Source organism: Haliotis cracherodii, unplaced genomic scaffold (genome assembly GCF_022045235.1).
Source record: "Haliotis cracherodii isolate W230 unplaced genomic scaffold, xgHalCrac1.p SCAF_2, whole genome shotgun sequence".
In the NCBI taxonomy this organism is placed as follows: Eukaryota; Metazoa; Mollusca; class Gastropoda; order Lepetellida; family Haliotidae; genus Haliotis; species Haliotis cracherodii.
This window is the reverse complement of record NW_027266275.1, coordinates 67115910-67130962: the sequence shown is the minus strand read 5'-3', so window position 1 is coordinate 67130962 and position 15053 is coordinate 67115910. Positions and strand designations below refer to the sequence as shown.

The 15053-nt window shown below is 40.8% G+C and overlaps 2 protein-coding genes across 2 annotated transcripts in view; one reads left to right on the top strand and one right to left on the bottom strand.

Moving 5' to 3' along the window:
* Positions 1-7212, top strand: part of LOC139469469 (uncharacterized) — a 33382-nt gene extending 26170 nt beyond the window's left edge. The window contains exons 3-6 of the mRNA XM_071251651.1: positions 2337-2407; positions 2942-3163; positions 5694-5801; positions 5976-7212. Of these exons, the coding sequence (XP_071107752.1) occupies positions 2337-2407; positions 2942-3163; positions 5694-5801; positions 5976-6129 (555 nt within the window). The 3' untranslated portion in view covers positions 6130-7212. The remainder of the gene's footprint in view (positions 1-2336; positions 2408-2941; positions 3164-5693; positions 5802-5975) is intronic.
* Positions 7213-9285: 2073 nt separating this feature from the next.
* LOC139467744 (uncharacterized) lies at positions 9286-9798 on the bottom strand. The gene has a single exon (XM_071249253.1). It carries the CDS (start codon positions 9796-9798, stop codon positions 9286-9288), a length of 513 nt encoding a protein of 170 aa, XP_071105354.1.
* Positions 9799-15053: the final 5255 nt, after the last annotated feature.

Here is a 15053-nt window from a genome sequence, read left to right as displayed (position 1 = left end):
TTATGTAACATTTATCTATACGCAATCGTTTTATCTAGCAGTTGTTATATACGCATTAGTTTTATTTCAATAGCGTATTTAAAGTTTTTGTTGCGTATTTGATACGCTAGGATTTGATTTGTCAGCGTATTTCAGTTTATTTAAAGCGTATTTTACATAAATACGCAGATGTGAAAGGATGTGGCAGTTAAGTGAGCCGATTCCTGAATGTAAAGAAACGGACGTGTACTCTCGAATCTGTCTTCCGAAAGTAACAACATATTTTAATATAACATTACGACGTCATTTCACGGACCTTTCCTGCCATTACGGATGTGAGTGGTGACGAATGTTGGCCCTATTCTGACTTTTGACCTTCCCGTACATCCATTTGTCCTTTTCGACATCCTCCAGGTTTAAGAAACTGACATCATGTGTGTTCGATCCCAGCACAAGTTCTGTAGTTTCCTCTAGGTATCACGCCAGCCTAGACCTGCAACCCACATTACAAGAATCTTGTAATCTTTCCTTCTGGCCCCAAACGTACTGACTTTTCAAGTGTTGGTATGTCTTTGGGAATGTTGTTCTGACCTGTGAAGATCCGGGGTGGAATAGGTCTTCTTGCTTGCCGTAAAAGGCGACTGTGCTTGTCGTTAGAGGCGACTAACGGGATCGGGTGGTCAGACTCGCTGACTTGGTTGATGCATGTCATCGTATCCGAATTGCGATAGATCGATGCTCATGATGTCAATCACTGCATTATCTGAACCAGAATCGATTATTTACAGTGCGCCGTAATATAGCTGGAATATTGCGGCGTTAAACAGCAAACAAACAACTAAACTCATTAATCCGGACAATTAATCAAGGAACGGCATCGCCCAGAGTAACACCGTTTCACATTATATCAAACAAAAACATATTCCCAATTCGCTTTTTGTGGTCTCTCTTCAGCACCAATCCGTCTGAACTAGAGTGTAAGTGAGATGGGGGGATAGGAATTTTTAAGGGCGGTCATTCGCTGTGCAGCTGGTCACTTTTTTATTTGTATATTTTTATTTGTTGTTATTTGTTATTTTCAAAAGCATTTACGCGGTTTTGCATAACATCTAATCAAAGAAATAAGCATGACAGCTTGACCAAATCTAATTGAAGTAATCTCTATTACAATTAATATCTCATGTATACTTTTTTAACTTATAAGTTTCAGTGAGCTCTTTCTGTGTGAACTGGAATGTTGGATTATAGTTATTCTTACCGAAGTTGACAATGATTCATTTGACAAAATAATGATGAGGTTTAAAGGATTGTTATTCTTCGATAAATTACCAAAAAGAACATTTTCTTTGGATATCCAAGTTTCATTGACTCGCCAGATTGAGCTCACTTTGTTGATGTTGAATTTGATACTGGAACCGTGGTAGTTTAGTCACGTTTGGGCAACAAAACAGGAGAGTTCTTAAATATCGTGTCCAAGTTCGTACTCCCCTAAAGCAAAATGGTTATCTCTCCAACTTATTTTTTAATAAATATTTCATGGAATTACTGTGAACCTTTTATATTTGTCAACTAGTATAATTGATTGAATTCCGCTGTAAAGGGTAGTTATCCGTATTCGTATTGAAATTCCAACACCAAAAGATTTGTGTTTCATCTATTAATTCCTATTTAACTGTATAAAATACATTCTCAAAATCTACTTTATTATGCGGAAATACAAACACACACGCACGCACGCACGCACGCACGCACGCACGCACACGGGTGGCCTAGTCATCTAAAGCGCCGCGATTCGCTGTGCGCGCGCTTATTATTTTCAAATATTGTTTTGGTTTATTTCCTTTTAGGATACACGTTATTAGTCCCCTAGTCATGATGGCTATGGGTTCGAACCAATTAGGAAGTTTTGTTTGCCAGCCCCTATGACAGTGTGTTTTAGGCAAAATGTTTTAGTAACGACCAGCATAAAAAACGACGTTAAGCCATACCTCAATTACTTTTGCAAAATACATGTATGGCGTTTCTGAAAGGTTTAGTTTTTCTCTGAGGCGACCCTATGACCTTGAAGTTTTACAATTACCACTTTTAATACGTCATTTATTCCTTTCAATGTTTGTTTGTTTGTTTAACGCTGCACCCAGCAATATTCCAGCTAACAGACCAGACAATCCAGTGATTGACATCATGAGCATTGATCTAAGCAATTGGGATTCGATGACATGCATCAACCAAGTCAGCGAGCCTGACAGTCGCCTCTTACGGCAAGAATGGATTGCTGAAGACCCATTCCACCCCGGAATCTTCACGGGACTCCTTTCAATGACATGTGACTAATATTGTATAGGTCTTGCTTGCAGGTTGTTGTTGCTATTGTATTCTGTATAACAACTGTATCATTGGCGTGCTACATCATTTGGAAGGAGGTCGGGTGAGTTTCTGTCCCTGTGATCATATTATAATGTTCTATAATTAGAATAATAAGATAACAATGATATTTCGAGCAAAATACCAGAAACGACTGAATTGAATATGGGCAGGCCACAGTGGCTTTCCTGTATTGATGATGCGAATAGTTCAGATGGTTTGTTTACGAGCGTTCAGCTGTAACCTGTCTGAGCGAATGTGCTCCATTTCATACAGTTATCCCGCTTATTCTATTGGGTGAAAGGACTGGAGCTTTGCTGTTGAAGATGATGGCACAATAGACTGACTGAACGGCTACAGTTGTTTGTAGTGCAAGGCACGGCTTGCAGAATCAATTCACAGGGGATATGTAATTTGTAATTTGTAATTTGAGCCATACTTCTTTCCAGTAAGGTGTATTTGGGTTTTGTGGTAAGAAGCATTCACGACCACCCCACCCCCCACCCCCGTCAACCTCGTCGAGTTGGTAGCAATATGTACATTTTTCTCCAAACTGAGTTCAGTCTGGAGCTCACTAAGGCCAATTTGTTATTTGCAGGTCAAAGAAGAGTGCCGAAGAACGAATCCTTGAACGGTACCCGACCCTGTTTGTTACGGCAGAGCAGCAGTTGCGCCTGTTCAATGGAACCAAAGAGTATACGCCAGTACAACCCAGGGTGATGGGGGGAGGCACCTGTAATGTTCTCTGTAACAAGTTACATGGGAGTATTCCGGCACGTCAAATGAGTAGACCAGTTCTCAACCACGCATGTTGTCAATCGTAAGTACAAACAAACAAACAAAATATATTTTATTATCAATACAGTGTGTTGTAATCAGTACAGTGTTATTATCAGTGCCATGTCTTATTATCAGTACAGTGTGTTGTTATCAGTACAGTGTTATTATCAGTGCCATGTCTAATTATAAGTACAGTGTCTTATTATCAGTACAGTGTGTTGTTATCAGTATAGTGTGTTGTTATTAGTACAGTGTGTTGTTAGCAGTACAGTGTTATTATCAGTGCCATGTCTTATTATCAGTACAGTGTGTTGTTATCATTACAGTGCATGTGTGTTGTTATCAGTACAGTGTTATTATCAGTGCCATGTCTTATCAGTACTGTGTGTTGTTATCAGTACATTGTGTTGTTATCAGTACTGTGTGTTGTTATCAGTACAGTGTGTTGTTATCAGTACAGGGTGTTGTTATCAGTACAGGGTGTTGTTATCAGTACAGGGTGTTGTTATCAGTACAGGGTGTTGTTATCAGTACAGGGTGTTGTTATCAGTACAGGGTGTTGTTATCAGTACAGTGTGTTGTTATCAGTACAGTGTGTTGTTATCAGTACAGGGTGTTGTTATCAGTACAGTGTGTTGTTATCAGTACATGGTGTTGTTATCAGTACAGGGTGTTGTTATCAGTACAGGGTGTTGTTATCAGTACAGTGTGTTGTTATCAGTACTGTGTGTTGTTATCAGTACTGTGTGTTGTTATCAGTACAGGGTGTTGTTATCAGTACAGTGTGTTGTTATCAGTACAGTGTGTTGTTATCAGTACAGGGTGTTGTTATCAGTACAGTGTGTTGTTATCAGTACAGTGTGTTGTTATCAGTACAGTGTGTTGTTATCAGTACAGTGTGTTGTTATCAGTGCAATGTCTTATTATCAGTGCAGTGTTTTGTTATCAGTACAGGGTGTTGTTATCAGTACAGTGTGTTGTTATCAGTACAGGGTGTTGTTATCAGTACAGGGTGTTATCAGTACAGTGTGTTGTTATCAGTACAGGGTGTTGTTATCAGTACAGTGTGGTGTTATCAGTACAGGGTGTTGTTATCAGTACAGTGTGGTGTTATCAGTACAGGGTGTTGTTATCAGTACAGTGTGTTGTTATCAGTACAGGGTGTTGTTATCAGTACAGTGTGTTGTTATCAGTACAGTGTGTTGTTATCCGTACAGGGTGTTGTTATCAGTACAGTGTGTTGTTATCAGTACAGTGTGTTGTTATCAGTACAGTGTGTTGTTATCAGTACAGGGTGTTGTTATCAGTACAGTGTGTTGTTATCAGTACAGTGTGTTGTTATCAGTGCAATGTCTTATTATCAGTGCAGTGTGTTGTTATCAGTACAGGGTGTTGTTATCAGTACAGTGTGTTGTTATCAGTACAGGGTGTTGTTATCAGTACAGTGTGGTGTTATCAGTACAGTGTGTTGTTATCAGTACAGGGTGTTGTTATCAGTACAGTGTGTTGTTATCAGTACAGGGTGTTGTTATCAGTACAGTGTGTTGTTATCAGTACTGTGTGTTGTTATCAGTACAGTGTGTTGTTATCAGTACAGTGTGTTGTTATCAGTACAGTGTGTTGTTATCAGTACAGTGTGTTGTTATCAATGCAATGTCTTATTATCAGTGCAGTGTGTTGTTATCAGTACAGGGTGTTGTTATCAGTACAGTGTGTTGTTATCAGTACAGTGTGTTGTTATCAGTACAGTGTGTTGTTATCAGTACAGGGTGTTGTTATCAGTACAGTGTGTTGTTATCAGTACAGTGTGTTGTTATCAGTACAGGGTGTTGTTATCAGTACAGTGTGTTGTTATCAGTACAGTGTGTTGTTATCAGTACAGTGTGTTGTTATCAGTACAGTGTGTTGTTATCAGTACAGTGTGTTGTTATCAGTGCAATGTCTTATTATCAGTGCAGTGTGTTGTTATCAGTACAGTGTGTTGTTATCAGTACAGTGTGTTGTTATCAGTACAGGGTGCTGTTATCAGTACAGGGTGTTGTTATCAGTACAGTGTGTTGTTATCAGTACAGTGTGTTGTTATCAGTACAGGGTGTTGTTATCAGTACAGTGTGGTGTTATCAGTACAGGGTGTTGTTATCAGTACAGTGTGTTGTTATCAGTACAGTGTGTTGTTATCAGTACAGTGTGTTGTTATCAGTACAGTGTGTTGTTATCAGTACAGTGTGTTGTTATCAGTACAGTGTGTTGTTATCAGTACAGTGTGGTGTTATCAGTACAGGGTGTTGTTATCAGTGCAATGTCTTATTATCAGTGCAGTGTGTTGTTATGAGTGTGTTATTATTACCAAAGTGTTATTATCAGTAGATTGTTTTATTATCAGTACAGGGTGTGTTATTATTGGTGTCATATTGTCTTATAGACAGGTTTCATGTTGTGTTATAGACAGGTGCCATGTTGTGTTGTAGACAGGTGTCATGTTGTGTTATAGACAGGTGTTGTGTTGTGTTGTGTTGTGTTATAGACAGGTGTCTTGTTATGTTATAGACAGGTGACACATTATATTATAGACAGGTGTCCTTCAGAGACGAAGCGACAATGACCACTCTGACGGACGTTGTGAAGACGATAGCCCAGTTTAGCAACAAGAAACAGTTCTTCAAGTTCGAACAGTGCAGGTAAAACACCTATTACTATTAATACTTTTGTGCTTACGCAATGGACCACTGTCCGCCGTCCGTCCCATACAAACAACCAGTTATATATACTGCCAATTCCCTTCATCAATCATGTCATGGTGCACACCTTCCCATGTCCGGAGGAACTGATTGTGTTGATTCTGTCTTTTTCAGTCAAGTTTCCAATTATAACTACGGCCAATGTTCCAAAAATGTGGAATATACGACGGCAGTCACCGTGAACGAAGACGCGGATGATGACGATGATGATCGATATCAAGTCGAATGGGTCAAGGTCGACGGATCCTGCAAGTGTCTCAACACGTAGAGTCTCCAGGAGAACATCCACGGAGAACCAGCAGAACAAATCAATTACTTGTATTAAGTCATGACGTGTTTTTATTTTGACACCTCCGAAGTGTATATATTCTTAAAAAGTTAATAAGAAAAATGTGCTAGTATTACTTCTCTCCACTGTCTCAGACTGCCTTTTTGGCAAACTATTTATCTACACTTATACTGTTCAGTATTGACATCATATGTCGTTGCTTTCATTCAGTGCTGTACAATTATCTTGTCAGTGTTTTCTCTGTTAGCCATATTGTCATCACACTATACTTATGATATGTTTTGGCCCGTGAAGATCAAGGGTAGAACAGGTCTTCAGCAACCCATGCTTGTCTCCCCCGTGAAGATCCGGGGTAGAACAGGTCTTCAGCAACCCATGCTTGTCTCCCCCGTGAAGATCCGGGGTAGAACAGGTCTTCAGCAACCCATGCTTGTCGTAACAGGCGACACACTGGATCGGGTGGTCAGGCTCGATGACTTGGTTGATGCATGTCATCGTATCCCAATTGCGTGGATCGATGCTCATGATGTCAATCACTTGGTTGTCTGGTCCAGATTCGATTATTTACAGACCGTCATGATATAGCTGTAATATTGCTGAGTGCGGCGTTAACCAAACCAAAAAACAAACAAACAATATTTTATGTTTTGTGTCCAGGCAGTCGGCGGACGAACTATTAAACCTTTCTGATATCGGTTGATTTATCTGTTTATCTTTTATTGAAAGACACGGTTGTATAATAATATATTTAGGAGATAGACATACTGTATTTTCAATTTATAGCAAGGTTACCTGTAGATTTAACCGCTCAAACTTGAATTTGGACCTGAGGTTTGAAATATTTAATATTGTGGAGCAAGTTACTTATAGAATTAACCGCGCATAATTTCAATTGGACCCGAGATTTAAAATATTTAATATTGCGGAGCTAAGTTACTTGTAGAATTAACCGCGCATAATTTAATTTGGACCTGAGGTTTGAAATATTTAACATTGCGGAGCGAGTTACTTATAGAATTAACCCCGCATAATTTCAATTGGACCCGAGATTTCAAATATTTAATATTGCGGAGCTAGGTTACTTTTAGAATTAACCGCGCATAATTTTATTTGGACCTGAAGTTTCAAATGTTAAATTTAGCGCAGTTAAATCTACAGGAAAACCTTGCTCAAAATCTCCATCCTACCGCGAAAAACCTTAAACGTAAACTATTTGGGGTTCGCGAACATGTTGAGTGAAGCGGCATGGGACGAGTGGAAATGATTGAGTGGGTTGTCGATTCAGTTGAGGAAGCACCGATATTAACCTGTATATATACAAAGAATGGCGCTTTATGTTTCGTAACTCGCATTAATCACAGGCATAGAGAGTGTGTAGCACTGCCACTTCGTACGTCAGCAGGGGTGCACTCCCCTATCCGCAGTCCGGACCCAGTTAGATACATATGTCATGAAACTACCTGTCATTGACAAAATATCCCCAAACGTGAAATTTTTTTTTTCAATGGGTGTATGTATCGTTTGTTTATATTGGTTGTACGACTCTAGGTGTATTTGTGAAAGCCTTGCGAGAGTTAGTGATACGGTTACTATGTTATTTATTTCCAACAGTAAAGACAAGAAATACTAATAGGGGAAGATTGACAAAAGTTTGACCGAAGACAGTTTAATGGATTAAAAGGCAGATGACATAAATTATTTTTTTCAAATGTTAAGGGCTTACACAGTTTAAGGTCAATACCCAAAATGTTAGTCAATACATGGTGTGACCACCATTAGCATTGATCACTGCCACACATCTCCTGTACATTGAGTGGATCAGACGATTTGTGAAGGCCCTAGGGATCCTCCTGGACAGATCCAGAGCAGCTGTGCGTAGTTCATCGGCAGTTGTAGGGACTGGGCGCTTATTGTGCAGACGCCTTTGAACCTCATCCAACAAGGGCTGATTTCGATTTCGCGAGAAACGGGTGCATGGTACCCACATATTCATTGAAATGGTGCGTTTGGGCGATTCGTTTTTTATGTTGCGTTTTTACTCGGGGCTTCCAAAATGCAACCAAAACTATTGATAACACCTACATGCTAAAACTCGCATCAATTTATGGTTCTGTGTTTGTTACCTATTTGCTTTAAACCACTTGCGTTTCTTTAGCGTGTGAGAATATATATATATATATATATATATATATATATATATATATATATATATATATATATATATATATATATATATATATAGTCATGCACCTCTCTGCCTTAAGCTAAAATTGTACATATATTTATTCACAAATAATAATTATTCACAAATGCCTGTCGGCAATGACTGAGAAGGAAGTATTTTTCTATTAATATTATCTTGCGTGGTGATGTTGTCAACTCGGCTATTAGGTGGTGATTGCTATTTCATATCTCTGATTGACCAATCAGAATCGAGTAGTTCCCAAATTCCTCTTAGGATGTGATTTATTTTGAACAGACATAAAACATCGCGAACATGTCAGAAAAAGAGCAATTTTAGGTCGTAAATGGAAGCACGCCCGTTGTGTCATTTGAGTAAACAGCATATTTGAAGTCGAAAGCATTAAATAGCATCCAGGGGGTTAAACCCAACACTACAATATACCCGGAGTTAAACCCAATTAACTTTCTCACAGCTCACTAGTATTTGGAATTTGGGTTTTGAAGATGAAGAAAACGTACTGGTGCGTGTGTTGGGTTTAACGCAGCTTTGAACAGTATTCCAATTATATCGTTTGTAAAGCCCTGTTTATACGGCGGCATTTCCACACGTGTGTATTTTTTGCATATGTGCAAATTTGCTTATGTGAGCAAATTTGACCGTATGGACACATATACTCATGTGCAGATTTTACTCATATGAGTAAATTTGCACCTAGTTGGGACTAAGTGCAAATGTGCTACAACCTGTGAGTATATGCAGTTTAGATATACAAATTGGCAACGCTTAATCCTCATTGGTCAGAATGATACCAGTTGGTGGCCAGACCAGACCGTCAAAAATGGCTAGCAGAAAAAGAACAAATGAGGGCCAAAAATGTGGATCTGCATGGAGCGACGATGAAACGAGATGTCTTTTAGGATTAAGGGAAGAGAATTGTTTTGAAGAACAACTTAATCCCTAAGGGTCTTTGCACAACGGACAGGTTCATCACCTCCATCCTGTATGCCCACTTGTTCATCATCTGCGTCATCATCTGTGTCTTCATTCAACTCATCCCTGAAGGTTTCATTGACACTCTCACATATGTTATGCAAGACAATGCAACAGCCAATCACTGTGCAAGCAAACTCCACATCAATGTCCAATCGCTTTTGTAAGCATCTCCACCGTCCCTTCAAACGACTGAAGGCATGCTCTGCCGTCATCCTTGCCCTGCTGAGGCGATAGTTGAATGTGGCTTGAGCAGGAGTTAGATTGGCTCTGTTGGAGAAAGGCCTTAAAAGCCAAGTCTTTAATGGGTAGGCCGCATCACCAAGGAGTACCACTGGCATATTGGAATCACCAACCTTCTTGTTCCATGTGGGGAAAAGAATGCCATTATCACCTTGAATGTAAATATCGGAATTGGCAAACACGCGGGCATCGTGGTCCTCGCTGACTGAAGCCCGTGACGTCATGGACATGATTGCTATACACAATGCTCAGATGGGGCACAAGGTCATCATCAACACCTATGCTGTCTTTTTCTGTCAACACCAAAGAGATTACCGACTAGCCTGTATTCTGCAAGCCAGTAAATGGCAATTGCTACCTTCTTTTGGACACCCAATGGTTCTTCAACAGTGTCTTGGGAAGGAAAGCGTTCACCTTCAAGTCTTCTGCAAATGAAATCCAATGTTTCCTTTCTCATTCTGAAGTTTTCTAGCCAGTCTGTCTCTTCAAAGTGCTGCAGAACAACCATTCCAGGAAACATTCCAGTCTGATCTTTTCCATAGCTATGACAGAAATGGATGGTTTTGACAATTTACTTCAAATCTGCTTATGGGACTTATACTTCGTTTGAATGCACAGCAAATATACTTTTGCTCACGTGTGTAAATTTGCATATGTGTGCAAATTTGCATATATGCAATTTTTCGCCGTATAAACAGAGTATAAGGTTAAAATGCATAAAAAAATATTAGAAAATTGTAACAAATTAAACCTTTAATAGCTTCAACGGTGTAACTGCATTGTGACAGAGACTTTGGGTATGGAAAGGAATCGATGGGGAAAGTCCGTGTCTAAGTTATCATCGGACTGTTTCCACGTGGTCGTCGATTAGTTAATTAATCAACAGTGAGGTAGAATTCTTTTTCATTTGAAGAATCCAGGGTAAGTGAGAAAATCAATAGATTGAGTGTTTGTCATCGTATCCCAATTACGTGGATCTATGTTCATAATGTCAATCACTGGATTGTCAGGTCCAGACTTGATTATTAATCAACCACCGTCATATAGCTGGAATATTGCTGAGTGCGACGTTAAACAACAAACACAAGTCCCTATTGAAGACAGGGTTGACTTATGGATTTCAGCGGCGTTCGGTGGAGATGCTGGTTCCTTCATTGAGTAAGTCGCTTCAAGATTGCTGATTCTCGGCGTAAGCAAAAAACACTCGGTTTTATAGTAACTTTTGTCTTTTTTGTTCGTTGTTTAACACCGCACTCAGCAATATTCCCGCGATATGACGGAGGTCTGTAAATAATTCATATCATGAGTGAGTGAGTTTGATTTTACGCCGCTTTTAGCATCATTCCAGCAATATCACAGCGGGGGACACCAGAAATGGGCTTCACACATTGTACCCATGTCGGGAATCGAACCCGGGTCTTCGGCGTGACGAGCGAACCCTTTAACCACTAGGCTACCCGACCGCCCCTAGAAATCAATAGAGAGATGCTCAATTAGTCACGTGGGCCCCGGTATTTGGTCGATTACGACACACGTGAGTTAATGGTCAGATCGAACATATAACGAATCAATTTTAGGTGTTGTTACATGCTTTCACACTCTGTTACGAGTCTAGCCTGTCTTGTTTAGAAGTTGTACATTCAGGATGGACTGGGGCGTTATTAAAAGTATGTGTGGGTATAAACCTGGTGTTAATTCCTTGTGTGTATGGGTCGGCACATGAATGCTGACGGAGACAGTTCGAGTATGGTCCGATAGACCAATCCCTCCGTGACTTAGATGGCCCTTGGCTGACCGTGCGAGTCGTAAAGTCATGTCCGTTGTCGCTTAAGCCACTGAGCTACACCACCGACCTATTGAACTCAAGTAAGTTAAAGAACTCCCACAATCAGAAGGCTGTATGTTGCACTATCCGCCAGACATAACAGATTAACAATAGCCATATGAAAAAAACTCATTTTGTCTTTAATTTCTATTGAGTAGTCTACCATTTACTTGTGTATTTTGTGTGTTGTGAAGTATTAAAACACAAACTATTATTATGGTGTATGTTCTGTGTTCTGACAAGGACGACACTTGGAGCGAGCGAGGTTAGAGCGAGGTTGGTTGGTTGGTTGGTTGGTATGTTGTTTAACGCGTTTAACGCCACACTCAGCAATATTCCAGCCATATGACGGCTGTCTGTAAATAATCGAGTCTTGACCAAACAATCCAGTGATTGACATCATGAGCATCGATCCACGAAATTGAGATACGATGACATGCATCAACCAAGTCAGCGAACCTGACCACCCGATCCCGTGAGTCGATTCTTACGACAAGCATAGTCGCCTTTTACGACAAGCATGGGTTGCTGAAGACCTATGCCATCCCGGGTCTTCACGGGTGTCTTATAGTAGTTATAGTATATCACAAATATAAGCATATTGCCAACAGTTATCCCTACCAAGTCAGCGATCCTAGAGCGAGGTCTGTGATCTACTCTCCCAATGGAGTGAGTGAGTGAGTGAGTGAGTTGGGTTTAACGCCGCCTTTAACAGTATTCCAGTTATATCACGGCGGGTCAGCTTAATGTGGGAGGAAAGCCCGAAGTGATGCAGGTCTCAGACGTTTACCACTTCGGTGAAACCCAAAGGCACGGGTATGGTGCTGATAAACCTAGAAACATAAACGGGCCGAACCGCGATTCGAACCCACAATCATAGGTTTTTGGCGTGCCCAAGGGACGCAACTCGACACACGATTCGCGGCGCCTTAGACGACTGGGCCACCCGTGCCCCCTCTCTCCCAATGGAAGATCACATTCAAACGTTACATACCTCAGTCCCCGCGAAGATCCGGGTTAGAATAGGTCTCCAGCAACCCTTGCCTGTCGTAAGAGGGGATTAAGCTTGTGAGAAGCGACAAACCGGATCGGGTGGTCAGACTCGCTGACTTTGCTGATGCCTGTTATCGTATCCCAGTTGTGTAGATCGGTACTCATGATGTCAGTCCCTGGATTGTCTGGTCCAGACTCGATTATTTACAGATTGACTGCGGCTTAAACAACAATCAAACAATCAAACCATTCGACGGCCCTTACAAACGTAGGATACTTGAGACCTCTTCGGTCCCAGTGCCCTCTCGGGGAGCCTGCCTGAGGCGACAATTCACAGAGCTTGCCGTAATTGGTGACTGTGCTTGTCGTAAAAGGCCACTAACGGTATCGGGTGGTCAGGCTCGCTGACTTTGTTGATGCATGTCATCGTATCCCAATTGTGTGGATCGATGTCATGATGTCAATCACTGGATTGTTTGGTCCAGATTCGATTATTTACAGACCGCCGTTATATAGCTTGAATATTGCTGAGTGCGGCGTTAAAAAAACAACAAACAAACAGGGAAACTGTATCATTCACAATGGACGTGCACATGCTATTGCCAGAAGATGACTGAAAACAGATATAAGAATACTATTTGACATTCTCACTCAGGAGTCGAGTGAGTGAGTGAGTTAGCTTTAACGCCGCTTTTAACAGTATTCCAGCTGTCAGTATGTCAGCTTAATGTGTGAGGAAAGCCCGAAGTGATGCAGGTCTCAGATGTTTACCACTTCAGTGAAACCCACGAGCACGGGTAAGGTGCTGACAAACCTAGAAACATAATCGGGGCGAACCGGGATTCGAACCCACAATCAGAGGTTTCTGGCGTGGCCAAGGGAAGCAACTCTGCACAGCGAATCGCGGCGCCTTAGACGACTGGGCCACCTGTGCCCCCTCACTCAGAACTTGTTGTCTATATCTTTGCCTACGGCCGATTGCATGGTCCCATTGAATAGCTTTGGGCCTTTCTGGTTATCTAGATATCAACATATAAGTATCATGACGTGACACATCACCACGACTCGTTGGTGTCGTATAACCCGGATGGTTTACCTTTCAAGTGCACTGACTTTGCCCGAGGGCAGTTTACAGACTACTAAAAGCTACCTCTGCGTGTTTCTCTTTGTTAAAAAAGAACTAAATTTTGTGGTCGCTAAACGTCAACGAACCATCTACATTATAACAAAGAGTATATGTCACTGACTAATGTTATAGCGTTCTATTTGTAATGAATTAGAACTGATCTTCCAGGAAATCAGAGAAATTACATATTTACCTAGAAAGTACCACCGCGCTAATATTAATAAAACCTGTAAAATATATTTGGTAAAAGTACTTTTGCTCCACTGAAATAACACAAAATGCTTAAGTTTAAAGGAGGCACGGGTGGCCTAGTCATCTAAGGCGCTGTGATTCACTCTACAGAGTTGCGTCCCTTGGGCACACCAGAAATCTATGATTGTCGGATCGAATCCCGGTTCGCCCCGAGTATGTTTCTAGATTTGTCAGCACCATACCCGTGCTCTTGGGTTTCACCGAAGTGGTAAACGTTTGAATCTTGCATCACTTCGGTCTTTCCTCCAACATTAAGCTGACACGGCGTGATATAACTGGAATACTGTTAAAAGCGGCGTTAAATCCAACTCTCTCACTCACTTTACTTTAAAAGTTTACAGTGTTGAAAAAGATGACATATGTATGTGGTTTTATGTATCTAACTTCCATTGATCATAACTTTCGCTTTGCGATCGTTTTCAAATTCATATGATCATTATACAACTACAGGTGTAATACCTTGACATTGTAAGCACAATATATCAATATTCTTATTGGTTAAGGTATGAATGACACCTACATCAAGGAACATATTTGTGTTATAACAAGAACTGATCATTCTGACGTCACACAAAGGTACATGGCGTTCTAAGGATCAAGCTTGTCTTTGTGAAGTCTTCATAATGTGGGAGTGTCATGCTCTAGAAAACAACGCAACCGACTACCGCGTTATGTCCTGATACGGGACAAAATTATCACCGAACCATCTATAAAACGATAAAGAAGTAGCACACACTAACGTCGTATGTAGGCGTTTTATTTGTAATGAGGTGGGGTGAATTGGGGTTCAACGTCGCTCCCAAGATTATTGCACTTACATTGCAAAGTGTGTGTGTGTGTGTGTGTGTGCGCGCGTGTGCGTGTGCCGTATGCGTGTGTCAAATTTATAGCGCTATCCCACTGAGTGCCATGGCGCAATTTAACATAAATACCCAATTCAGACACAGTATACTGGCTTCGAGCCGACCAGTCCTTGTTTTAGCCCCTTGATGCCTAACGCCAGACAGGGTAACAACAAGTACCATCTTTATCGTCTTTTGGTATGACGCGGCCGGGGATCGAACCCCGGGTTTTCCGCTCTCCGGGCGGACCACTAGACCTCGGAGGCGGTGTATTTGTAATGGATCACAACTGATCTTCTACTAAGAAAAAAATGAAGACCAATTACATATTTACCTAGAAAGTATCTCAATCTCCTCGTCAATTTGAATAAACCCTGAAAAATATATTTGGTAAATTACTTTTGCTTTACTGACATAATACTAAAAAAACTATTCTAAAAGCTTAGA